Source organism: Balaenoptera musculus, chromosome 11 (genome assembly GCF_009873245.2).
Source record: "Balaenoptera musculus isolate JJ_BM4_2016_0621 chromosome 11, mBalMus1.pri.v3, whole genome shotgun sequence".
NCBI classification, from domain to species: Eukaryota; Metazoa; Chordata; class Mammalia; order Artiodactyla; family Balaenopteridae; genus Balaenoptera; species Balaenoptera musculus.
In genome coordinates, this window is record NC_045795.1 from 32,499,462 (window position 1) to 32,526,455 (window position 26,994).

A 26,994-nucleotide genomic window follows, 5' to 3' on the forward strand; every position below is an offset into this window, starting at 1 on the left:
TGCTCACCTTATTCTGATACTTGATTTCCTTAGTAATGATGTTTAATGTTGTTTTTGTAAGTATATGCATTCACTGCTCTGATAAATTATTTTATAGGAAACAGATCAATAATGCCAATATACTCATGACTACCTGGAGTTTAGCTTTATTTTTTAGATAGTGGCATGGTTTAATTTTTTCAGGATTGCTCCCAAGTCCAAAGCTTGAGTGGGACTCAGCCTAGGGTATGTGCGTATCCAGGACACAGCGGTGTCTAGTTTTTTGTACCACAGGAGTAGATGTGAGTTTTGAGAGTTCCGAGTGTGGTTCTACTAGAGGTCCAGAAGGTATCCCAGATCCAGCCTTGACTTTTAAGGTTTCTCGGAACTCCCCTAGTTCTAACCTGCCCCACTCCAGGCAAAATCGGCCTGGATAAAAACAAGCTTCCCATATGAAATGAGTGAATAGTTATTTGATTTCTTAGAAGTTATCAGCTTATTATGATGCTTTAAAAACCATTTCAATGTCCTATTCAAGAGTAAAAGTTGGTCAACATTTGTCAAGCGCGCACTTGTGCGTTTGTGTCTGTCCATAACGAGTCCTCAAGGACTGGGCATTCCAACTAGAGACAACAACACAGGCAAATGAAGGGAACTGAACACAGTCACTGATAAATAAGAGACACGCTGCTGGCCAGCAGTTTATCATGGGATATGTCAAAATTATAAAAGAAAAAAAATGGAATCAATAGTTATTTAACATAAGGTGAAGACAATGTGAATATCCTTAACACTACTGAACTGTACACTTAAAATGGTTAAGATGCTAAATTTGTTGTTATATATATTTTTAACACAATTAAAAATTTTAAAAAGATGAAGAAAAAAATTAAAAATAGATCAATCAAGTATAAACAGTCCAGGACTTCCCTGGTGGTGCAGTGGTTAAGAATCTGCCTGCCAATGCAGGGGACACAAGTTTGATCCCTGGTCTGGGAAGATCTCACATGCCGCGGAGCAACTAAGCCCGTACACCACAACTACTGAGCCCACGCGCCGCAACTACTGAAGCCCACGCACCTAGAGCTCATGCTCCGTGAAAAGAGAAGCCACTGCAATGAGAAGCCCGTGCACTGCAACGAAGAGTAGCCCCCACTTGCCACAACTAGAGAAAGCCCGTGCGCAGCAACGAAGACCCAACGCAGCCAAAAGTAATAAATAAATAAAAATTAAAAAAAAAAAGAAAACAGTCCAGGGAATTCCTTGGGGGTCCAGTGGTTAGAACTTGGCGCTTTAGCTGCCAGGGCCTGGGTTCAATCCCTGGTTGGGGAACTAAGATCCATAAGCTGCATGGCGCAGCCAAAAAAAAAAAAAAAAAAAAAAAAAATGAATAGTCCAACTTTCAAAACTATAGAGATTTTCAGCCCTAGGCTAGTAAGGTGTGTTGGGGGCTAGATGATGGGAAGACCCAGGTAGAAAAGCCAAGACTAGTTCACTTGACACCCAATCAACAGTTGAAACGAGACTAATGTGGCCTCAGTTAGGTGGACACCACCTTAGGACTTGAACAGTCATTTGAAAGGAAGTGGGAAAAAGCAACTGAAAGCAAGGAGGTTTGTTTGCTTTTGCAGAGAAATATCAAGGCAACAGTGGATTATCTCCTGAGTGGTGGTACACAGTTTAATGTTTTTACAGTGCACAAATTAACAGACCATAGGTTTAAAATTCCATATTTTTAAAAGCTTTTAAAATGTTTTACTGACATGATGCAACTCAGGTTTACAATAAATACACCCTGAATGAAGCAGCCTGAAGAGTTAGAATTAATACTTACATGGAAGTGGGAGAGCTGGTAAGTAAAAATCATTAGTGTTGGGAAACAGGCTCAATATCTACTTTATGGGTTTAATGGCATCACATGTAGTTATTGCCCACTCAAAATGAATTTCAGAATTGCTACTGATTCATAAGCTTTACAGGAAATCAGTGTTGTGACTTTAAAGCCACCCCTAGCATGTGGAGGAGTCTTGCATGTTATGATCTGACATACTTTACACACACTCAAATACTTTAAAGAATTGTGCATTCCCAAGGACTTTCTGAATACTATTCCATTTTATGGATGAAGAAAATAAAGACCCTGATGATGACGATCAGTTGACATTAACTGAGCACTGTACCAACTGATTTCCATGGACTAGTCCATTCATCTTAACCACCCTATGAGGTAGATTTATCATTCTCCTGGATTCACAAATAAGGAAACTGAGTCTTAGAGATTTAGTGATAGATGCAAGGTTATAAAGCTAGTAAGTGGCAGAGCAAGGATTCAAACTTGGGTGGTCGGACTCTGGACTACCATCCATGGTAGAACAAAGCAGTTGAAAAGATTAAAGTAACATAGGCTTAAACACAGCAATCCGGATATAGTTTCCAGGCAGATTTCTTGTCTAGATGTTCCTAGAGCTTAAGAATCTGCGCCCTGGAACCTGGTGGCCTGGGTTCGATTCCTAGCTTGCGACTCCTGGCTGTGTAACACTGGGTAAATACCAACCTTTAGTTCTCTCATCTTTAAATATGGATAATAATAGAACCTACTTCACGGAATTATTGTAAGGGTTAACGAGGTTAATATATGTTAAGCTCTTAGTGCCAAGAACATACTGAACGCTCAATAGGTGTCAGCTACTATGATCTTTCTCCTTGTTTAAGATGAAAATGATTAGAAAGTAACCACAATACAGAATGATTTTTTTTTAAAGCTTATGTAACAACATTCAAAAGACCCTAATATAAGTTTCTCAGGCTATAACGTTTCTGAGGCATTTTAGAAAGAAAGTTGAAAGCTTAGGAAAATGGCAAAGTAAAAATCTTAATAGACTAAGTTAAAAGTAGAAAATGTCAACAAAATTCAATAGATTTTCCTCTTGTGTCAATTACAAAAGACAAAGTAGGGATTCCCATCATGATACAAAGTCAATCAAAGCTTCAATTCACTAGGCATCAATGAGACAGAAACATCTGATCATTGCATTCAGTTTCCAATACTCACACTAGAGTTGGCGAAAATTGAATTTGAATTGGCTGCAGAATATCCTGCATTAGTCAAGTCCTCATTGCTCTGCAAAAGTACAAATTCAAAAAAGTGATCACTTTGACTCTAAAGAAGAAACAAAATGTATGCCTATGATGGTCTGAGTATTACTTACCGATTTATTACTAGGTCCATGTAGAAAATAGTTCAATGCCTGTGGGTCTCTAGAAAACAACAGCCAAAAAGAGAAAACAGCAAATAAATACATTACTTATATTTAGGGTTCATTTTTACAGGGGAAAAAGAAAATGATGTATTAGTTTGAGTAAAATCCTCTCCCTGTTTTAAAACTATTAGTAGTTTTTTTGTTGTTTTGTTTTGTTTCATTTTGATGTTCCATTTCCTATTATCACTCATTTCTGCCTCCTAGGATTTTTTATAAAATAAATTTAATAAAGGATTACCTAATTATGACCCCTATGTTAATCCATGTCACTTTGTCTCCCTACTATATCTATGATGATTATTTAATCTTTATTTAAAAAACCCACTTGGTTTTAATATGCTTATTAGGTTGTTTTAGTACAGCAAACCTCACACATTTGATTTACCCTTATTTTGGAATGAGCATCTTACCCAATAAGATCAAGGAGACACGAGTCATCATCATCATCCATGACAACTATAAAGAAAAGGAATAAGAAAGCACTGTTTCAGCAAAGCAGATTAAAGCCAGTAGCATCAATGCAACACAAAAATATACCTTATACTTTCCTAGACAAATAATTAATTCATGTGAGTTTTCCCTCTAATTGCTTATTATGAATATGATTTTTAAATTTTTGTGATCATTCAAGAGATGAAGTGTTCAATTTAAATTGTTTTTATTGAACACAAATCCTTAACTTACAAGTCAAAAAGCAATCTAGACAAATCAAGGATAGTTGGCAGCAATCACTCACACACAGATTCCTCAAAGGGGCGGTAAACCATGAACAGTAACTTCCTCAAAATGTACACAGTGAACAAGAGGAGAAATCGTATTTTTGTTTTAGAAAAAAATCTCGTGCATACAGAGGTCTTTGAATTTTGTGACTGGATATTTCCAAACCTGGTGAGCAATCTGGATTTCTAGCCATATTTTGGCCATCTTTAGGAAAACAGAAAAGTCAGTTGTCCCTACTTTTTGAGACAGAAGAGGCACCATCGCCCCAGACAGTACTGCGACAGGCTCTGCCCTGAAGGTCCCAAGTTCCTCCCTCTGCAGCAGTAACGCCAACTGTTCAGTTCCAAACAATCTGCATCCCAACACTGGAATCTTTAAAGTAGAAACCCTCAACCCCAAATTCACCCCAGCTCCAAGCCCAAATCTCCCTCTCTCCCCAGCCATCGATAGCATCCAGCTTAACCAGCGCAATCACTGTGCTCTGGCTGAAACAATAACAACTGTATAAATTCCAAGAGCAGTTCTCCCCCTTTCTTTCTCCTCCCTCCCCCGAGATCCAGGAAACTTACACTAGTGATCCGACACCTGGCAACACTGCTTCGCACCCATTTCGAGCCATGCGTGGAATAATTTACATCACGGAATGCCAAGGCCAAGAGTTCTGGAGCCGTTGGAAAGGGCAGTTGTGAACGGCAGTTGGACGGAGGAATGAAATCCTGAAGAGATGCCCAGAAGAGGGACACGCCCGAAGAAGGCAGAGGCAGAGTTTCTACTAAGCTTTTTTTCTCGGTTAAAACTGCCATCTCCTCTCCACTTCCCCTCAGCTTCCCATCCTATCAGTCACAAGGCCAAACAAATATAAAATGTACTCCTGCCACATGGAAGGAAACTTGCTCTCCTCAGGAAGGGTCTGGAAGGGGTAAGTATCCCCCCATGTGGGACCTTCCCGTTGATGGGAGAATTGGTTCAGCTGCTGAATGATCCGGACGATTACAATCCATTTGAGTGGATCATCAGTGGAGAGGAGAGATGATGGGTGAGACAGGAGGAAGTCAGAGTGGGGAAATCTTATCAAAAGGTAACATCTATGGCCAAAACTGTGAAAGGCACAGCAGGCTAAGTGAAATCTGCATCTAGCACTCAGATGTCCAGGTGCTCAGGGGCATGCTAGGACGACTCTACTAATACGACTTTTGAGGAGTGAAAAGGGACAGGAAAGAGAAACAGGAAAACTATCATTAAGTAGATATGTAGAAATCAGTGTGAAGATCTTCCCTTAAATCATGATATTTAATATGTAGAACTGCACTAGCTGTTGCTCATTACCGTATCCTGGGCTTGTCTCCCAGACATCACAATCACATGGACTAAATTAGCCAAATATGATGTATAATTAAGCCTATAAAGTGGATATTATTTCTTTCCTTCAACATGACCATTTAAATGGAGCTCCACTGTATCCTTTGTAAATTTATTTTATTTAAGTGTCTAACAGTCTCTGGAACAAACTAATTAATAAAAACATACGTGAAAAATAGCTTACACCAAAGCAGAACGCTTTCATGCCTCTCCCAGCTTCCCTCATTACTTTACACCTGTACCCAGCTCCTCCAGTGGATGAGATGCCCAAGGGTTAACATACACTGAGAGGGCTTCCCTGGTGGCGCAGTGGTTGAGAATCTGCCTGCCAATGCGGGGGACACGGGTTCGAGCCCTGGTCTGGGAGGATCCCACGTGCCGCGGAGCGGCCGGGCCCGTGGGCCACAACTGCTGAGCCTGCGCGTCTGGAGCCTGTGCTCCGCAACAAGACAGGCCGCGATACTGAGAGGCCCGCGCACCGCGATGAAGAGTGGCCCCCGCTTGCCGCAACTAGAGAAAGCCCTAGCACAGAAACGAAGACCCAACATAGCAACCAATCAATCAATTAAATAAATAAATCTTTAAAAAAAAAAAAAAAAAAAAACATACACTGAGAGAGGAAGGCAGCACCAGTCACTCCTCCAAGGTGTCACTGCCACTGGGACTTTCAAGCACAGAGAACATTTGTTACCCCAAAGTTCAAAGTGACAAGCTACTCCTTGAGTAGCCCAAATAAAAGAACAATTTTATAATATTGGATGAAATTAAAAGCCATTGCACATCACCCCCAGCAAACCAAGCAGGCCGCTCAAACGCTTGACGAAATGCTCCTTGGGGACATCCGTCCTACTCAGGGGCATCAGTCCTAACAGACAGACCTCCTCCTCCAGGTCCCCTTGGGTAGAACTCTACGAGCCTTTATAGTCATGGGTACCCCGAGAATTCTACTTTTTAAAGGGCTGCACTCTTTTCTGACTATAAACAGTTTCAAATTAGAAGAGATGACTCTTATCCCTACATGCTCAGCTCTACATGGTGCCAAAACACAGTCATATTACAGCCCGAGCCAGTAGTCCTTTCCCAGGAGGACACACGGCCCACCAAAGCAAATGTACCAAAGTAAAACTGCAGAAATTGACTATGACTCTAAAGTGGGAAGACAACGTGAGGATCAGAAACTGACTCAAAAGTGAAGAGCTTAGTTTTTTTTTGAAAACATTCTCCCATTACTTCTGGACTCCTGTTGAGGCTCTTTTCTCATTAAAGTAACAACCCTGGATTCACTAGATGGGCCTCTGGCCACAGGTGAAACCTATAAGGCTGTATGAAAGATAAGTCCCTCCTCTAAGGGGTTAAAAACTACTTCTTGGTTCAGCACATTTGAGCAAGACACATCCCCTAAGTAATAGCAGTTTACAGCAGTAGAATTTGTCAGGGAGAGAAGGGGATTGCAGTTCTTACAGAATCCTCATAGGCACCCCAAGAGATCAGAAATCACTGCCCCAGACACCTGACTACCACTCTCAAAAAGTTAAAGCTAATATTTAAAATTGCTCTTACTATTCTTAGTCAAGAGGCACTATGAAAGTGACATTTCAAATCAGTGGGGGAAAGATGTTAGCCTTCTAGAGAAAAGAAGGTGGATCCATACCTCACATCTTACACAAAAATAAATTCCAGGTGGATCTAAGAGTTAAATGGGAGGGAGGAGGAGAGCTTAAAGTACTACAATAACATATGGGAGAATTTTGTTTTTATAATCTTGGAATAGGGAAAGGCTAAGTATGTCACAAGACGCAGAAGTCATAAAAGAAGATTGCCAAATTTGATGACAAAACATTTTAAAATTCTGCATGATAAAAGAAAAAAAAACATGAATAAAGTCAAAGACTAAAAAACCCCCAAAAAACATACGTCAGGAAAATACTTTCAATTCATATCACAAACAGCTTTTCTCCTTAATACATAACGAACTCCTATTTTTAAAAAGTCAGCTACCCTGCAGAAAATCAAAGGGTATGAAAAATCAGTTCATAAAAAAAGGAAAGACAAGTAGCTCCTAAACATGTAAAAGTAATCACCCTCACTTAGAATAAGAGAAATGAAATTAAAGTTACAATGAGATACTATTATTTGTCAGATTGGCAAAGATAAAAAAGTTTGGTTAAGGACTATGCTAGTCAGGAAATGGGAAATAGGGACTTTTATACCCTGGTAGTGAGAGTGTAAACTCATGTAACCTCTGGAGAGGGCAATTTAGCAGTCGCTTTCAAAGTTTTAAGTGCACAAATCATTTCACCTAGCAAATATTTCCAGGTACTCGTCCCGCAGATATTCTTGCACACGTGTGAAATGATATGTGTATAAGAATATCCAGTGCAGCATGATTGGTTTTAGCAAAAGACTGTAAAAACCTCGATGTCAGGGGTACGGGATTTCTTCTTAAGGTGATGGAAATGTTGTGTAATTAAACCACTGAACTGTACACTTTAAAGGGTGCATTTTATGGTATTTAAATTCTATTTAAAGCATTTTTAAAAACTCTATGTCCATAATGAAAGAGGTGTGTACCTTTCTTGTTCCTTTGATCATATATCTTTCTAAGTCAGTCTGTATAAATATGCCTCACTTTTCTTTGTATTTTTGAATTTTATTTTTTTATTTTTTATACTGAAGGTTCTTATTAGTTATCTGTTTTATACATATTAGTGTATACATGTCAATCCCAATCTCCCAATTCAGCACACCACCACCCTACACCCCTGCCACTTTCCCCCCTTGGTGTCCATACGTTTGTTCTCTACACCTGTGTCTCTATTTCTGCCCTGCAAACCAGTTCATCTGTACCATTTTTCTAGGTTCCACATATATGCATTAATATACGATATTCGTTTTTCTCTTTCTGACTTACTTCACTCTGTATGACAGTCTCTAGATCCATCCACGTCTCTACAAATGACCCAATTTCATTCCTTTTTATGGTTGAGTAATATTCCATTGTATATATGTACCACTTCTTCTTTATCCATTCATCTGTCGATGGGCATTTAGGTTGCTTCCATGACCTGGTTATTGTAAATAGTGCTGCAATGAACACTGGGGTGCATGTGTCCTTTTGAATTATGGTTTTCTCTGGGTATATGCTCAGTAGTGGGATTGCTGGATCATATGGTAATTCTATTTTTAGTTTTTTAAGGAACCTCCATACTGTTCTCCACAGTGACTATGTCAATTTACATTCCCACCAACAGTGCAAGAGGGTTCCCTTTTCTCCACACCCTCTCCAACATTTGTTGTTTGTAGATTTTCTGATGATGCCCATTCTAACTGGTGTGAAGTGATACTTCATTGTAGTTTTGATTTGCATTTCTCTAATAATTAGTGATGTTGAGCAGCTTTTCATGTGCTTTTTGGCCATCTGTATGTCTTCTTTGGAGAAATGTCTATTTAGTTCTTCTGCCCATTTTTGGATTGGGTTGTTTGTTTCTTTAATATTGAGCTGCATGAGCTGTTTATACATTTTGGAGATTAATCCTTTGTCCGTTGATTCGTTTGTGAATATTTTCTCCCATTCTGAGGGTTGTCTTTTTGTCTTGTTTATGGTTTCCTTTGCTGTGCAAAAGCTTTGAAGTTTCATTAGGTCTCATTTGTTTATTTTTGTTTTTATTTCCATTACTCTAGGAGGTGGATCAAAAAAGATCTTGCTGTGATTTATGTCAAAGAGTGTTCTTCCTATGTTTTCCTCTAAGAGTTTTATAGTGTCCGGTCTTACATTTAGGTCTCGAATCCATTCTGAGTTTATTTTTGTGTATGGTGTTAGGGAGTGTTCTAATTTCATTCTTTTACATGTAGCTATCCAGTTTTCCCAGCACCACTTATTGAAGAGACTGTCTTTTCTCCATTGTATATCCTTGCCTCCTTTGTCATAGATTAGTTGACCGTAGGTGTGTGGGTTTATCTCTGGGCTTTCCATCTCGTTCCATTGATCTATGTTTCTGTTTTTGTGCCAGTACCATACTGTCTTGATTACTGTAGCTTTGTAGTATAGTCTGAAGTCAGGGAGTCTGATTCCTCCAGCTCCGTTGTTTTCCCTCAAGACTGCTTTGGCTATTCGGGGTCTTTTGTGTCTCCATACAAATTTTAAGATTTTTTGTTCTAGTTCCGTAAAACATGCCATTGGTAGTTTGATAGGGATTGCATTGAATCTGTAGATTGCTTTGGGTAGTATAGTCATTTTCATAATATTGATTCTTCCAATCCAAAAACATGGTATATCTCTCCATCTGTTGGTATCATCTTTAATTTCTTTCATCAGTGTCTTATAGCTTTCTGCATACAGGTCTTTTGTTTCCCTAGGTAGGTTTATTCTTAGGTATTTTATTCTTTTTGTTGCAATGGTAAATGGGAGTGTTTCCTTAATTTCTCTTTCAGATTTTTCATCATTAGTGTATAGGAATGCAAGAGATTTCTGTGCATTAATTTTGTATCCTGCAACTTTACCAAATTCATTGATTAGCTCTAGTAGTTTTCTGGTGGCATTTTTAGGATTCTCTATGTATAGTATCATGTCATCTGCAAACAGTGAGTTTTACTTGTTCTTTTCCAATTTGTATTCCTTTTATTTCTTTTTCTTCTCTGATTGCCATGGCTAGGACTTCCAAAACTATGTTGAATAATAGCGGTGAGAGTGGACATCCTTGTCTCGTTCCTGATCTTAGAGGAAATGCTTTCAGTTTTTCACCATTGAGAATGATGTTTGCTGTGGGTTTGTCGTATATGGCCTTTATTATGTTGAGGTAGGTTCCCTCTATGCCCACTTTCTGGAGAGTTTATCATAAATGGGTGTTGAATTTTGTCAAAAGCTTTTTCTGCATCTATTGAGATGATCATATGGTTTTTATTCTTTAGTTTGTTAATATGGAGTATCACATTGATTGATTTGCGTATATTGAAGAATCCTTGCATCCCTGGGATAAATCCCACTTGATCATGGTGTATGATCCTTTTAATGTGTTGTTGGATTCTGTTTGCTAGTATTTTGTTGAGGATTTTTGCATCTATATTCATCAGTGATATTGGTCTGTAATTTTCTTTTTTTTTTGTAGTATCTTTTTCTGGTTTTGGTATCAGGGTGATGGTGGCCTCATAGAATGAGTTTGGGAGTGTTCCTTCCTCTGCAATTTTTTGGAAGAGTTTGAGAAGGATGGGTGTTAGCACTTCTATAAATGTTTGATAGAATTCACCTGTGAAGCCATCTGGTCCTGGACTTTTGTTTGTTGGAAGATTTTTAATCACAGTTTCAATTTCATTACTTGTGATTGGTCTGTTCATATTTTCTATTTCTTCCTGGTTCAGTCTTGGAAGGTTATACCTTTCTAAGAATTTGTCCATTTCTTCCAGGTTGTCCATTTTATTGGCATAGAGTTGCTTGTAGTAGTCTCTTAGGATACTTTGTATTTCTGCGGTGTCTGTTGTAACTTCTCCTTTTTCATTTCTGATTTTATTGATTTGAGTCCTCTCCCTCTTTTTCTTGATGAGTCTGGCTAATGGTTTATCAATTTTGTTTATCTTCTCAAAGAACCAGCTTTTAGTTTTATTGATCTTTGCTATTGTTTTCTTTGTTTCTATTTCATTTATTTCTGCTCTGATCTTTATGATTTCTTTCCTTCTACTAACTTTGGGTTTTGTTTGTTCTTCTTTCTCTAGTTTGTTTAGGTGTAAGGTTAGATTGTTTATTTGAGATTTTTCTTGTTTCTTGAGGTAGGCTTGTATAGCTATAAACTTCCCTCTTAGAACTGCTTTTGCTGCATCCCATTGGTTTTGGATTGTCATGTTTTCATTGTCATTTGTCTCTAGGTATTTTTTGATTTCCTCTTTGATTTCTTCAGTGATCTCTTGGTTATTTAGTAACGTATTGTTTAGCCTCCATCTGTTTGTGTTTTTTACATTTTCTTCCCTGTAATTCATTTCTAATCTCATAGCGTTGTGGTCAGAAAAGATGCTTGATATGATTTCAATTTTCTTAAATTTACTGAGGCTTGATTTGTGACCCAAGATGTGATCTATCCTGGAGAATGTTCCGTGCGCACTTGAGAAGAAAGTGTAATCTGCTGTTTTTGGATGGAATGTCCTATAAATATCAATTAAATCTAACTGGCCTATTGTGTCATTTAAAGCTTGTGTTTCCTTATTAATTTTCTGTCTGGATGATCTGTCCATTGGTGTAAGTGAGGTATTAAATTCCCCTGCTATTATTGTGTTACTGTCAATTTCCTCTTTTATAGTTGTTAGCAGTTGCCTTATGTATTGAGGTGCTCCTATGTTGGGTGCGTATATATTTATAATTGTTATATCTTCTTCTTGGACTGATCCCTTGATCATTATGTAGTGTCCTTCCTTGTCTCTTGTAACATTCTTTATTTTAAAGTCTATTTTATCTGATATGAGTATTGCTACTCCAGCTTTCTTTTGATTTCCATTTGCATGGAATATCTCTTTCCATCCCCTCACTTTCAGTCTGTATGTGTCCCTAGGTCTGAAGTGGGTCTCTTATAGACAGCATATATATGGGTCTTGTTTTTGTATCCATTCAGCAAGCCTGTGTCTTTTGGTTGGAGCATTTAATCCATTCACGTTTAAGGTAATTATTGATATATATGTTCCTATGACCATTTTCTTAATTGTTATGGGTTTGTGTTTGTAGGTCCTTTTCTTCTCTTGTGTTTCCCACTTAGAGAAGTTACTTTAGCATTTGTTGTAGAGCTGGTTTGGTGGTGCTGAATTCTCTCAGCTTTTGCTTGTCTGTAAAGCTTTTAATTTCTCCGTCAAATCTGAATGAGATCCTTGCCAGGCAGAGTAATCTTGGTTGTAAGTTCTTCCCTTTCATCACTTTAAATATATCATGCCACTCCCTTCTGGCTTGTAGAGTTTCTGCTGAGAAATCAGCTGTTAACCTTATGGGAGTTCCCTTGTATGTTATTTGTCGTTTTTCCCTTGTTGCTTTGAATAATTTTTCTTTGTCTTCAATTTTTGTCAATTTGATTACTATGTGTCTCAGCATGTTTCTCCTTGGGTTTATCCTGCCTGGGATTCTCTGCACTTCCTGGACTTGGGTGGCTATTTCCTTTCCCATGTTAGGGAAGTCTTCGACTATAATCTCTTCAAATATTTTCTTGGGTCCTTTCTCTCTCTCTTCTCCTTCTGGGACCCCTATAATGCGAATGTTGTTGTGTTTAATGTTGTCCCAGAGGTCTCTTAGGCTGTCTTCATTTCTTTTCATTCTTTTTTCTTTATTCTGTTCTGTGGCAGTGAATTCCACCATTCTGTCTTCCACGTCACCTATCCGTTGTTCTGCCTCAGTTATTCTGCTATTGATTCCTTCTAGTGTATTTTTCATTTCAGTTATTGTATTGTTCATCTCTGTTTGTTTGTTCTTTAATTCTTCTAGGTGTTTGTTCTTTAATTCTTCTAGGTCTTTGTTAAACATTTATTGCATCTTCTCGATCTTTGCCTCCATTCTTTTTCTGAGGTCCTGCATCATCTTCACTGTCATTATTCTGAATTCTTTTTCTGGAAGGTTGCCTACCTCCACTTCACTTAGTTGTTTTTCTAGGGTTTTATCTTTTTCCTTCATCTGGTACATAGTCCTCTGCCTTTTCATTTTGTCTATCTTTCTGTGAACGTGGTTTTCGTTCCACAGGCTGCAGAATTGTCTGTCTCATTATTTTTAATGGCTGTGTAATAGTCCAGTGTGGATGAATCATGATTTATGCTCCCAAGTGCTGGGTGGAGGGAGAATATATACATGTGTTTGTAAATATTCAGACCCTGAAATGAGGCACAAATAACCAGCAACACCAGCTGCTTCTGTGAGGGAATCTGGGTGGCTGGAAACACAGAGGAAGGTATACACTTCACTTGTATGTCCTTTTGTACCTCTTGAATGTTATGCCACATGCATGTAAGGCCTATTTTTAAAAATAAATACAATTAATATGGGAATTTCCTGGCAGTCCAGTGGTTAGGATTCTGGGTTTTCACTGCCTGGGGCCTGGGGTTTGATTCCTGGTTGGGGAACTAAGGTCCTGCAAGCTACACGGTGCCCCTGACACCAAATACAATTAATAAAACAAAGAGGATGGGGGAGACCCATGAAACACAAGGATCTCAAGTCAGTCTCACTCTAGGTAAGCATACCAGAGATCAAATACCTGGAAAATTTTCAAGCAGCCTAGTGGCCTCAGGAATAACCTACATCAGCTATCTGTAAGAAATATCTTCCAGACAGTTTGATTTTCATTAAGATCACAGAAAGATTTTAAAGACCTCTAAGACAGAGATAAAAAGGAAGATGACAGGCTATTTAAAATTTTTTTCATACAGTGGGAAAAGTCTCAGCTCTCATATCAAGAAATGTAGTGGTTTCAAGAACAGCTATTTCAGGAAAGCTAGCTAAGCAAATCAATTCTACCGATTTAAGATATTATAACCTAGCAGCAGTAGAAGAAAACTTTTAAAGTCATAACACAGGATTTCAAATACTTCACAAAATGAAATTTGGTATGTGACTGCTATAACAAATGATTCTCTTCTCTTCCTTATATGCCTCTCTGTTCTTTTTCTTCTTCCAAAAACATTACATAGTGAAAATGACTAGGAAGCTAAAACTTTAAAAGATCACCAAGAGTCAATATAATAGGCTATCTTACCAACATACAAAAAATTACTGACATTTGCTTTATTTGCATTAATTTGGTATAGCATCAGTATATGCCATAATTTCCCAATCATTTACAAACAAATTTACCTCTAAAAGGTGCTGAGGCTAGCAGAGGGATCATTGGGAAACTTTATTTAAGCAATCATGAGCTATGGAATGGTTGCAGTGTTCTCATGTGATCTGTGCCTGAGCTACTGAAGGTATAATGAGCTGTAGTCACTTTTATTTTTACCCACATATTTACCAGTTCCAGTGCTGTTCATTCCTTTGAGTAAATCCAATTTTCATCTGGTATCATTTTCCCCCTTCTGAAGGATTTCTTTTTTTAAAAAAATTTATTTATTTAATTTATTTATTTTTGGCTGGGTTGGGTCTTCGTTGCTGTGTGCAGGCTTTCTCTAGTTGCGGCAAGCGGGGGCTACCCTTTGTTGTGGTGCGGAGGCTTCTCACTGCGGTAGCTTCTCTTTGCTTCAGAGCACGGGCTCTAGGCATGCAGGCTTCAGTAGTTGTGGCACGCGGGCTCAGTAGTTGTGGCTCGCAGGCTCTAGAGCACAGGTTCAGTAGTTGTGGTGCATGGGTTAGCTGCTCCACGGCATGTGGGATCTTCCCAGACCAGGGCTCAAACCCGTGTCCCCTGCATTGGCAGGCGGATTCTTAACCACTGTACCACGAGGGAAGCCCCTGGAGGATTTCTTTTAATATTTTTGTAGTACAGATCTGGTGATGAATTCTTTCAGTTTTCCTATGTCTTTAAAAAAAGTGTTTATTCTGCCTTCATTTTTGAAATGTATTTCACTGGACATATAGTTCTAGATTGAGTTTTTTTCTTCTCTTTTGGATCTTTAAAGATATTGCTACACTGTTTTTTGCTTGCATTGTTTCCAAATAGAATTCTGCTGTCATTCTTACTTTTGTCCTTTTGTACATGATAGGTCTCCCCTCCCCACCCCACCCCCACTCCAATGCTTTAAAGATTTTTCTCTTTATCACTGGTTTTAAGCAATCTGATTCTGATATGCCTTGGTATAATTTTCTTCATGCTTCTTGTGCTTGGGGTTCATTAAACTTCTAGGATCTGTAGGTTTATAGTTTTCCTCCAATTTAGAACAATTTCAGCCATTCCTTCATATATTTTGTGTCCCTACCCCTCCTTCAGGGACTCCAATTACCTACGATTATGCTGCCTGAAGTGGTTCCACAGCTCACTGGTGCTCTTTTTAAAAAAATTTTTTAAATGTCCTTTTATCTCTCTGGCTTTCATTTAGGATAGTTTCTATTGCTATGTCTTCAAGCACACTAATTTTTTCTTCTGCAGTGTCTAATCTGCTTGTTAATCCCATCCAATGTATTTTTATTTTCAAACATTATAGTTTCATTCTAGAAGTTGGGGTTTTTAATATCTTCCATTTCTTATTTATATGATCAATCTTTCCTCTACCTTCTTGAAATTATGCAGAATAGTGACAGCTTTTTAATGTCCTTCTCTACTAATTCTATCATTTATATAATTTCTGGGTCTTTTTCTACTGATTGATTTTTTTCCTCTCATAGTGGGTGGTATTTTTCTCTTTCTTTGTATGCCTGGTACTTTTTTATTGGATTCCAGACATTGCTAATTTTACATTATTGAGTACTGGATATTTTTGTATTCCTATAGATATTTTTGAACTTTGTCTAGGACACAATTAAGTTACTTGTAAATGGTTTGATTCTCTTGAGGTCTGCTTTTAAGCTTTGTCAGTCTTTAGTCTAGGGCTAATTTTGCCCTATAGTGAGGCAATACCCTTCTGAGTACTTCACTTGATGTCCCATGAATTACAAGGGTTTTTGCAGTCTTGCAGGTGGGAACACAAACTCTTCTCTGCCCTGTGTGAGCTCCAAGTGTTATTTCCTCTAATCCTTTTGGTTGATTCTTTCCCAGGACTTGCGTAGTTTCCCCACACACATGTACCGATCAGGTACCAGCTGAAGACTCAAGGGAGACTCTCTGCAGCATTCCAGGGTTTTATCTCCATGTAGCTCTCTCCTCTGGTGCTCTGCCCAATGAGTTTTAGCCATTTTTACCCCCCAGCTGCATCAGCTCAACTCAGAAAGATTACCAGACTCCATCTGGGATCCCCTTCCCTGCGCTATGGCCTGAAAACTCCACAGACAGAAGCTGGGGCAGTTACAGGGCTTACCTTATCTGTTTTCTGTTTCTCATGAATCCCTGTCCTGTGCTGCCTGATATTCAATGTCTAAAAACCATTGTTTAATATACTTTATCTAATTTTTAACTGTTTTATGCAGGAAGGTCAATCCAGTCCCTGTTATTGCATCTTGGTCCCATAGCGATTTTTAAGGTTTTGGAAGAAATCACTTTAGGAGGTAAGAACAGCTTATATGAGTTCATTAGCATGAATTATAGAATCAGAACATCCTCAAAGGAGGAAAGGAGAAAGGGAGGACAGTAAATTGTAGTTTTATCCCCTGCCTCCTTCTGTTTTCTACCCTGAAGAATAGCTTAGGGAATGGGGAAGCCGCTTCTTTAATTACTACCTTTAATGAACTTGTTCAGTGGGTGAAAAGAATAAGCACTTAACCAACATTTAGCACCCACTATGTGCCAGGTCCTCTGTTAAGGAGTGGGAATATCACATGAGTATGACATAAAATGCAATAATAAATGTAAATACCCTTAACATTTTTGTAGCACTGTAAAAGCAAGGCCAAGAAGTAAATTATTATGTTTAAGCAAACAATATTCTGATAAGTGTCATGATCAAAAAGTTACACCATAAAACAGTCACTTACCCAGGGCAAGTAACTGTTTATGTCACCTAGGATATAAAGTATTCTCATCTTATTCCTTTTACTATATTGTCATTGTTATGGACTGTTAAATTTTATTTTTATTATTTTTTGGCTGCACCGAGCAGCACGCAGAATCTTAGTTCACCAACCAGGGATCGAACTTGTGCCCCCTGCAGTGCAAGCACAGAGTCTTAACCACTGGACCACCAGGGAAGTCCCTGGACTGTTAAATTTTGTAATTGCAAGGCTGTGTCAAACTTCCTGGCACAGTTCCTGATTGTAAGGAACTCCCTTTCTTTTGGAAGAGAGATGCAACAATTCATCACAACGCAAGGTAAGAAGTGCTAGGGTTTTTGGTGGGGGTTCCCAAGCTTTTTCAGGTGAAGTCACTGGTCATTTTTTTTTGTGAAATAATATGACATTTTACTAGGAGAAAACACTACTATATTTTCACAATTATGCCCATTTGTAATAAAAAGAAGCTGTCAAACTCAACATGATGGGCTCTGAGTTTTTCCTTCGTTATTCAACCAAGACCTTCATTCTTTTTGGAACTAGCTAGAGCATACTAACAGCAAGGAAGAAAGGTGGATAAAACTAAGAAACATTATTAGGAGAAAAACTTAGGAATCAAAAAAAAAAAAAATTCCAGGCCTTAAAGCTGCTTTAATTCCAACTTGGAATGAGGTGGAATAGAAATAAACCTAATATATTAAGCAATCCAGCTGGCTAAACAATGCACTATAACATGGGGGGAAAGAGTGACCAACCTTGGGGGGTCAGGGAGAAGTCTGGCAAGGCTTTACAGGGGCTGGGGACACGTACAGGTCAGGGCAGGGGGGACACTGAATTTGGAAAGGGCTTGTTCTGGATACTGACATTGACTAGGCTTGTGATTACTGACAAATTCCAATCTCTCAGGGCCTGTTTTCTCATCTTTAAATGAAATTAATAGCCACATCAGTGATTTAAAAACTTTGATCCCTGGGGACCTAGGATTCTCCGAGGGGTCCAGGAGCTGTCTTGGAGGCCTAAAGGTTGGTGGTAGAGGCACTGTAATGCTCCACTTCTCCCCTTTAACTCAGTGATAGAACTCTTAACTGGGAGAAAAAAGTTTGAAAATCATTTAACTTATCCAACTCCAGAACACAGTGATTTGTTGTGTGTTGCAAAGGAATGACTTTTAATGGTGGTCAAACTGAAAATGGAAACACAAGGATCCACAGAAAGCAAGACATTCATGATTATTTTAGCAAGCAAGAGAATAGTGATAAATATTGTTTGATAAATATATCAAACTTCTTTAAGATAAATTCCAACATAGTGATAATGATCTTAAGTTTACTGACTATAGAACCATTAATCATACACAGATCGGTATTTCTCAAACTGGGATCTGCAGAAGTAATCTTGGGTGGTCTGAGTTCTCAAGTTGGAGAAACATCAACAGATTTTAAAACCAGCCAGAAATACACATGCTGAAAGTTTTCAGGGCTGATAAAATTTCTGCTTAACATGTTTGCTAAAAGCCTCTCAAAATCTTGAGATCTAATGGGAATCTACTGACAGAAGACCTGTGTATGCGTTGTCTGACTGATGCAAAGATGGTCCTGGGGAAAACATTTCCAGGTGTCTCTTTAACCTCCTTTAATCTCAACTGCCAATGCTGTGCCAGGCTGGGTAGAGTAGGTCTAAACAAAGGATGGCATCAAAAGAGACTGTGGGTTGGGTCTCAAAAGTCTTTGAGGTGGTTCAAGAGATACCAAACTCTGCAAGTAACAAAGCCCTGCAGCATGGGAGGATGCTCTTAACTGCCTACTCTCTCCCATTGCACAGCTAGTGGTGGTGAAGAACTCTGGGTATTAAGTTATGGCTCAAGTATAGTGGGCTAAAAGACTGACTTCAAATCTAAATGTTACTAACAGACTACCTTCTAGAAGCTTACAGTAAAAAACATATTACAGTGCTACCATCAAAAGCAGGAATCTTGGGCTTCCCTGGTGGCGCAGTGGTTGAGAATCTGCCTGCCAATGCAGGGGACATGGGTTCGAGCCCTGGTCTGGGAAGATCCCAAATGCCGCGGAGCAACTGGGCCCGTGAGCCACAATTACTGAGCCTGCGCGTCTGGAGACTGTGCTCTGCAACAAGAGAGGCCACGATAGTGAGAGGCCCGCGCACCGCGATGAAGAGTGGCCCCCGTTTGCCACAACTAGAGAAAGCCCTCGCACAGAAACAAAGACCCAACACACCCATAAATAAAAACAAACAAACAAACAAACAAAAAAAGCAGGAATCTTGTCACATTCATCTTCATATCCCCAGCAAATAGCACATAAACAGGTATAATAAATACTGAATACATATCCAGGGTTTAGATGTAGGGCAGCTGTGGAGAAAGAGCCACCTGAGTGCTGGGCAAGAGCCTACCAGAGTTCTTTGGGGCTAGAGGAATCTTGAAACCATGGATCACCTATATATGTTTTGAGACATGCTTTAGATGTTTTTTTCTGGAAGCCCTGCAACTACCCGAAAAATTGAATGTATTGTTGAAAAGACATATGACCAATGGTGGCAGAGTCTACACAGAACCATGCTTCGTGGTGTTCTGGGAAAAACCTTTCGGCTTGTTGGTTATACTATTCAGTCTGGCTGTATAACTTGTTATGTTTTTGAATACTTCGGTGGTGTTGTCATGTGTCCTGAACCATCAATACAGCCTAAAATTCAAAATTCAGATATCGTCTTTGCAGAAAATTTTAGTTGACATTTTTATGGTATCCAAAGAGGTGACATTGTGATTGCAAAAAGCCCGAGTGATCCAAAATCAAATATTTGTAAAAGAGTAACTGGTTTGGAAGGAGACAAAATTCTTATCAATAGTCCATCAGGTTTATTTAAAAGCCACAGTTATGTGCCAACGGGTCATGTTTGGTTAGAAGGTGATAATCTATAGAATTCTACAGATCCCAGGTACTGTGGACCTGTTCCATATGGACTAATAAGAGGACGTATCTTCTTTAAGATTTGAACTCAATGATTTTGGATTTCTACATGACAGTCCTAATGGCCACAGATTTTCTGATGATTGGCAAGCATTTATTCTTTTGATTTGATTATTGTCTTCTGTTCAAGTGAATTTATTATTGTCACTAAAACCATATACTTGCTAATAAACTATTTGCTATTCAAAATAAATAAATAAATAAATAAATAAATGTGGGGCAGCTGCATTTTATACAAATATTGTGTTCCCAAAGGCCTTGCCTTTAAAACTCACATATTTCTAGTTTAATCCTGAAAAAGAAATTTATAATTTCCCAAAGTCCATCAGCATTGAAAATTTGCAATTACATTCTGTTAAAAAAATTTTTAAAGTGTAACAATGAAACTTGGGTTATATTTTTAAAAATAACTCATATCTTTTAGAGATCCCATATTGAAATAGGTATGAATGAAGTAATACGATGTCTGGGATTTGCTTCAAAATAATATGGACTGGGGAATTCCCTGGTGGGCCAGTGTTAGGACTCCACGCTTTCACTGCCAAGGGCACGGGTTCGATCCCTGGTTGGGGAACTAAGATTCTGCAAGCTGCGTGACACGGCAAATAAATAAATAAAATAAAATATAATAATAAAATTAAAATATAATAATAAAATAAAATAAAATAAAATATATAATAATATAATATAATAATATAATTATAATATAATAAAAATTATATAATAATATAATAAAATATAATAATAATATAATAATATGGACTGGACTTAGTTATTAAAAACATGGAAATCTGTCTCCCCTGCCCCCTCCAGAGATTCTGATTCACCAGGAATCTGGGGTTACTATGGGGTTTTCTCCCTGACCCCCTGAGGTTGGTCACTCTTTCCCCCCCCCATGTTACAGCACACACTTGGGCACATTTCAGGCAAACTGGGGAAACTGCCCCCAACTGCAGGCAGATGGGACCTGCAAACAAGGGCCTCTGGTCAGCTCAGAGACCCAAATCTAGGCTGCCAACTTTCCAAACTCAGGGGAAGGGTAGCTTCTTGGTAATCTGACTAAAGGAAATGCTGTAGGTGAAACCTTATTTGAGGATTCATCACTCTCAACCACCTTCAGTACCAGTCCCTTTCCACTACTTCCCCTCAAATAATTTATTTCTCCCTTCCCCTCTTTACTGTATTTACTCATATTTACACTAGGATGTCAGCTCCACCAGGGCAGAGCTTTGTCTGTTCACCGATGAACCTCAGAATAGTGCCTGGCACGTCACAGGAGCTCAATGAACATGCCCGCCAGTTTTATTGAGATATAATTGACAAATAAGATTGTGTAAGCTTAAGGTGTACAATCTGATGATTTGATATATATCTATATTGTGAAATGATTACGACAAACACATCCATCACTTCATATAGTTAATTTTTTTTTTTTTGGTGTAGTGAGTACATTTAAAATCTACTCTCTCAAGAAATTCCAGGTATACGATATAGTATTGTAACTATAGTCACCATGTTTATACATTAGATCCCCAGAAGTTATTCATCTTATACTGAAAGTTTGTAACCCTTACCAACTCTCCCCATTTCCCCACCCACCCCGGTCCCTGGCAACCACCAATCTACTCTGCTTCTACAGTTCAACTTTTTTAGATTCCACATATAAATGAGATCATACAGTATTTGTTTATCTTTGTCCAACTTATTTCACTTAGCTTATGTTTCATCCATTTAGTCACAAATAGCAGGATTTCCTTCTTTTTTATGGTTGAATACTATTCCACTGTATGTATGTGTATATCCAACTATCTATATATTTCTATTTATATATAACAATTTCTTTATCCATTCATCCAACAACAGACATTTAGGTTGTTTCCATATCTTGGCTATTGTGAATAATGCTGCAATGAATATGAGGGTGTAGATATCTCTTCAAGATACTGATTTCATTTCCTTCAAATATACATATAGAAGTGGGGTTACTGGATCATATGGTAGCTCTATTTTTAATTTTTTGAGGACCCTCCGTACTGTTTTCCATAGTGGCTGCATCAATTTACATTCCAACCAACAGTGCACAAGGGTTCCCTTTTGTCCATAGCCTTGCCAACACTTGTCATCTCTTGTCTTTTTGATGACAGCCATTCTAACAGGTGCGAGGTGGTATCTCACTGCGGTCAATGAACATTTTTTGAAATGAACTTATCACCCTTTCCAATATGTTGGTCACACGATGGCAAGACCTGCAACAGGATCAGGCATACCAGGGAAAGTGTGCTTATTCCCTTTTTCTTGAAACTTACTTCAGTTTTCCAAGAAAGCATGCTTACTTTGGACACCAGGTTATTCCTATGGGAGAGCAATCTAAAGTGGAAAACAAAGAATTATATTTAAACCTAGAACACACAGTGGGGCTAAAGTTACTTCCCACTATTCCCCTGCACATCATTCTAGCCAAACTGCCACTCTCCTAGCCCCCAAACACAATGCACACTTTGCCAGCATCTGCCCTGGTTCAGGTGACAATTTTCTTATCTGAAATGCTCTTCTTTCTCTTCTACATCTACTGAAATTCCATCCGTTATTCAAAACTTAGTTTGAATCTACCTCTCTGAGTCTTTCTCTGACAACCCTGGGCTGTCTTTTGGATTTGCTACCCAGAATTCTAAAAGCACCAACCATGTCTTTTGACATTGATCAGCCACTGTTCTGTGTGATTAGCTTCATTATGCCTATCTTCTGTACCCAACTAAAGCAGAGCCCAAATTTAAACAAAAACAGTATAAAGTGCTACAAGAGTACAATGAATTTTCCCATCCTAAAGCCAAGCAACTTTTAGACTGCATGGCTTTTTGGCATTAGTGAACTTAAAATTCTGGCCCATTACAATAGGCTCTGGCCTCATTTTGTACCTTAACCCACCTCACCCTCCCCTATATGGAACCCTTGTTTCTTCACCATCTTGACCATTTGATGTCCCCCAAACTTATCATGCCACTTTTTCAATTCTTTGGCTTTGCACTTGTCCCTTTACTTAGAAGACAAAAGACCTTCCCGCCCATCTCCAAGTGGTCAACTGACAATACCTCCTTATCTTTTAAGGCTTTGAGTAAAATGATTTTGCCCTTCTTTTTTTAAAAAAAATCCTGGGACTTCCCTGGTGGCACAGTGGTTAATAATCCACCTGCCAATGCAGGGGACACAGGTTCGAGCCCTGGTCCAGGAAGATCCCACATGTGGCGGAGCAACTAAGCCTGTGCACCACAACTACTGAGCCTGCGCTCTAGAGCCCACAACTACTGAAGTCCGGGCACCCTAGAGCCTGTGAGCCACAACTACTGAGCCTGCGCTCCAGAGCCCATGAGCCACCAACTACTGAGCCCGCGTGCCTAGAACCCGTGCTCCGCAACAAGAGAAGCCACCTTAATGAGAAGCCCACGCACCGCAACGAAGAGTAGCCCCCGCTCGCCATAACTAGAGAAAGCCCACGTGCAGCAATGAAGACCCCATGCAGCCAAAAATAAAATTAACTAATTTTAAGAAAATCCTGAAGCAAAATTAATTGCTCATTTGTATCCCTAGAGCACGTCTGACATGTTACTAGATCTGACATGTGTGTGACAAAACTTTGCTTTTCTGACTCCCTCATTAGCTTACAAGTTCCATGAAAGCTGGGTCAATTTTGTTCCATCTTCATGTTACCAGAGTTTAGTGCAATGCCCGATACAAATGTGCCCAATAAACATGTTTTACTCAGTACTTAAGTAAAATTTTGGTCTTAAAAACTAACTTTTTCAGGAGTGATGTCAGTTCCTTATCATTTGATTTCCAAGAATATTCAGCTAGGCTAAACAGGAGCACTTTAGCACAATCATAAAACACAGGATTCGGATGCAGGCTGGTCATCCATTGTCCAGGATCCACCAGCTTATGCTGGGCCCTTATGTATTCAGCCAGGCATTCCTGCCAGGGAGAAAAAGGCTTTCGAGGTCAACTGATTCCCCACCTGATCAGACAGTTCAACTCTCTGAGGCATATGAAAATGTCATTTTTTAAGATCCATATGACAAAATAATTGTGTATCCTTCCATAATAACCCACTTAATATTTAATAAACCTCCTTAAAACAGGGATTTATGCACTGAACATAAACATAAAATAACTCCTGGAGTCCCGAAATCTTGAGTAGTAATTTATTATATTAATGATAGTTGTGTTCAGGGACTTCCCTGGTGGTCCAGTGGTTAAGAATGCGCCTTCCAATGCAGGGGGACGCGGGTTTGATCCCTGGTTGGGGAACTAAGATCCCACATGCTGCGGGGCAACTAAGCCCGCGCACTGCAACTACTGAGCCCACCCGCCACAACTAGACAGAAGCCTGCATGCCCTAATGAAAAGATCCCACGTGCTGCAACTAAGACCTGACACAGCCAAAAAAAAAAAAAAAGTTGTGTTCATTAAAAGACTCAGAAGTAAAAGTCTAAGATGAAGTCTCCGGCACAGCCATGTATGGCTTTTTGAGGGCATCAACACTAGACCTTTAAAGGAAAGAAAAAAACTCTGCAGTATAGGAAAAACAGATGCTCTGCCAAAAATGTTTTCATAATTTCTTTACTGTATTTTATAAGAGACAAGATTTTAATGACTATGGAAAACAGTAAACAGGAAATGACTGAGAAATGACCAAGAAATACTGCTGTCCTGATTGCTATTAAATGTTAAATAAAATTAACTTGAAACTATCTTTGTGATAATTCACAATACTGCACTACATAGAATAATAAGTACTAAAAAGATGAGTCAGTTCTTTTCAGTTACACTACTAAATTTCAAAGAACTCTTGTATTATACTTCCAAATAAAAGGTGAGTTTCTGTTTTAATCATTGATTGCCATATTTATTACTTTCTTCCACTAAAAAAATCAATCATTCAGAGAATCGGCTTCAATGACAAGCTGACTTAGCAAAAGGAAGCAATGCCAACATTGAAATAAACACTCATGAAGATGAACCTGGTCATGCATCAACCAAAAACACATTAAGCCAAAATTTTACGAATAGGAATTAAAAACTAGAAAGCCAACAGTAAGTCTTACTTGCATCCTCTCCATAAAAACAAACTACCTAAATATTAAACACAAACGGCTCTTGACACTTTTTAAATTTTTAGTTTCATTCAGAAAAAAGACATCTTTTATTAAATGGAGATTTACTGAGTCATTTGTGTTTTTTTCTAATTGAAAGGGATTTCTTTTAGAGAGCATTTTAAATGAAGTAAAAGAAAAATCCTCCCAATGCGTTTTTTTCCTGCTTTTAAAAACAATGGATATTATTGCACAATACTGGTCATAAATAGAAAAAGGACTGCTGTTTGCATTTCCATCTTACAATCACAAAATTTACTAGAGTACAGTACGGTAATAATTAAGCTATTAAAAAATAAAAACTGCCTGATCTTTATATTTCCTCAAATACAATAGGACACCATTGCTCTGTGTTAGTGTAGTTTTTACATGTTATTGTTTCTATGTATGGAACTGCTTTAAAAAATACTTTGAAATGGCAGTAATTATAAACAAAAAATCTTTTTCTTTTATTGAGCTTTAGTATTAGCAATCTGGTTAAAGTTATCATGCAAACTCTTGACTCTCACTGCTCTCTGTCAATGAGTAACATTCAAAATATTTTGGTTTTACGGTATGTTCCAAGAAAAACAAGCCCTATAAAAACAACTAACAATATTAAACAAAATTCCATTTTACAAAGTCAATGATGTTACAAGGAAGAGATGCTGAGGATTCTCTTTTATAAAAGCAGGCTCAAAAGGAAGATGTGTGCATGAGTCAATTTTTTAAGGAGAAGAAAATAAAAGGAAACTTTTAAAGCTTAAAAACGATTTAAGAAAGAATATGGGCAAATATATATGTAGCATATTACTCCAAGAAAGATTTCCCAGTTTCTACAAAAATTTTAAAGAAGCTGAATTAATCTCACTCTTCTAAACTCCGTTTAAGAAACATAAACTTCTATCTAGTGTGAAATCTTTTACAAACTTTAAGAAATGCCATGTGAACTGGAATTTAAATTTAGTTTTTTCTATCAAAAGATCATAAGATACAGAGTTTCAGTTGAGGAAGATGAAAAAGTTCTGGGGAAAAACGGTGGTGATGGTTATACAACAATGTGAATGTACTTAATGCCACAGAACTGTACTTAAAATGGCTAAAGGGCTTCCCTGGTGGTGCAATGGTTGAGAATCCGCCCACCAATGCAGGGGACACGGGTTCGAGCCCTGGTCCAAGAAGATCCCACAGACCGCAGAGTAACTAAACCCGTGTGCCACAACTACTGAATCTGCGCTGTAGAGCCCACGAGCCACAATTACTGAGCCTGCATACCACAACTACTGAGCCCATGCACCACAACTACTGAAGCCCGCACGTCTAGAGCCCATGCTCCGCAACAAGAGAAGCCACCACAATGAGAAGCCCACGCACCGCAACGAAGAGTAGCCCTGCTCGCCACAACTAGAGAAAGCCCTCGCGCAGCAACGAGGACCCAACACAGCTAAAATTTTTAAATAAATAAACAAACAAACAAATACATAAAATGGCTAAAATGGTAAATTTTATGTTATGTATATTTTACCACAAAAAAAGAATAAAGCATCTCTGAATATTCCTACTTAAAAAAATACCCAAAAGGGTTTATTTGAAAATAACTAGCTGTACATCTATGATTAAAAATCTTAAAAAATTGCAGAGGAAGGAACACTCCCAAACTCATTCTATGAGGCCACCATCACCCTGATACCAAAACCAGAAAAAGATACTACAAAAAAAGAAAATTACAGACCAATATCACTCATGAATATAGATGCAAAAATCTTCAACAAAATATTAGCAAACAGAATCCAACAACACATTAAAAGGATCATACACCGTGATCAAGTGGGATTTATCCCAGGGATGCAAGGATTCTTCAATATACGCAAATCAATCAATGTGATACTCCATATTAACAAACTAAAGAATAAAAACCATATGATCATCTCAATAGATGCAGAAAAAGCTTTTGACAAAATTCAACACCCATTTATGATAAACTCTCCAGAAAGTGGGCATAGAGGGAACCTACCTCAACATAATAAAGGCCATAT

General features: G+C 38.4%; 1 protein-coding gene across 3 annotated transcripts in view; it reads right to left on the bottom strand.

Annotated features, from left to right (window-relative positions):
* The window catches only part of BICRAL (BRD4 interacting chromatin remodeling complex associated protein like), an 82,846-nt gene that overhangs the window by 29,784 nt on the left and 26,068 nt on the right, over nt 1-26,994 (bottom strand). The window contains exons 1-4 of one of the 3 annotated variants that reach the window (XM_036868577.1): nt 22,139-22,620; nt 3,650-3,695; nt 3,189-3,237; nt 3,032-3,100 (exon numbers count right to left, since the gene is read on the bottom strand). In XM_036868577.1, the coding sequence (XP_036724472.1) occupies nt 3,032-3,100; nt 3,189-3,237; nt 3,650-3,690 (159 nt within the window). In that variant the 5' untranslated portion in view covers nt 3,691-3,695; nt 22,139-22,620. Of the gene's footprint in view, nt 1-3,031; nt 3,101-3,188; nt 3,238-3,649; nt 3,696-4,528; nt 5,501-22,138; nt 22,621-26,994 lie in introns of those variants that run through there. The other 2 variants (XM_036868575.1, XM_036868576.1) reach the window with 2 other exon arrangements.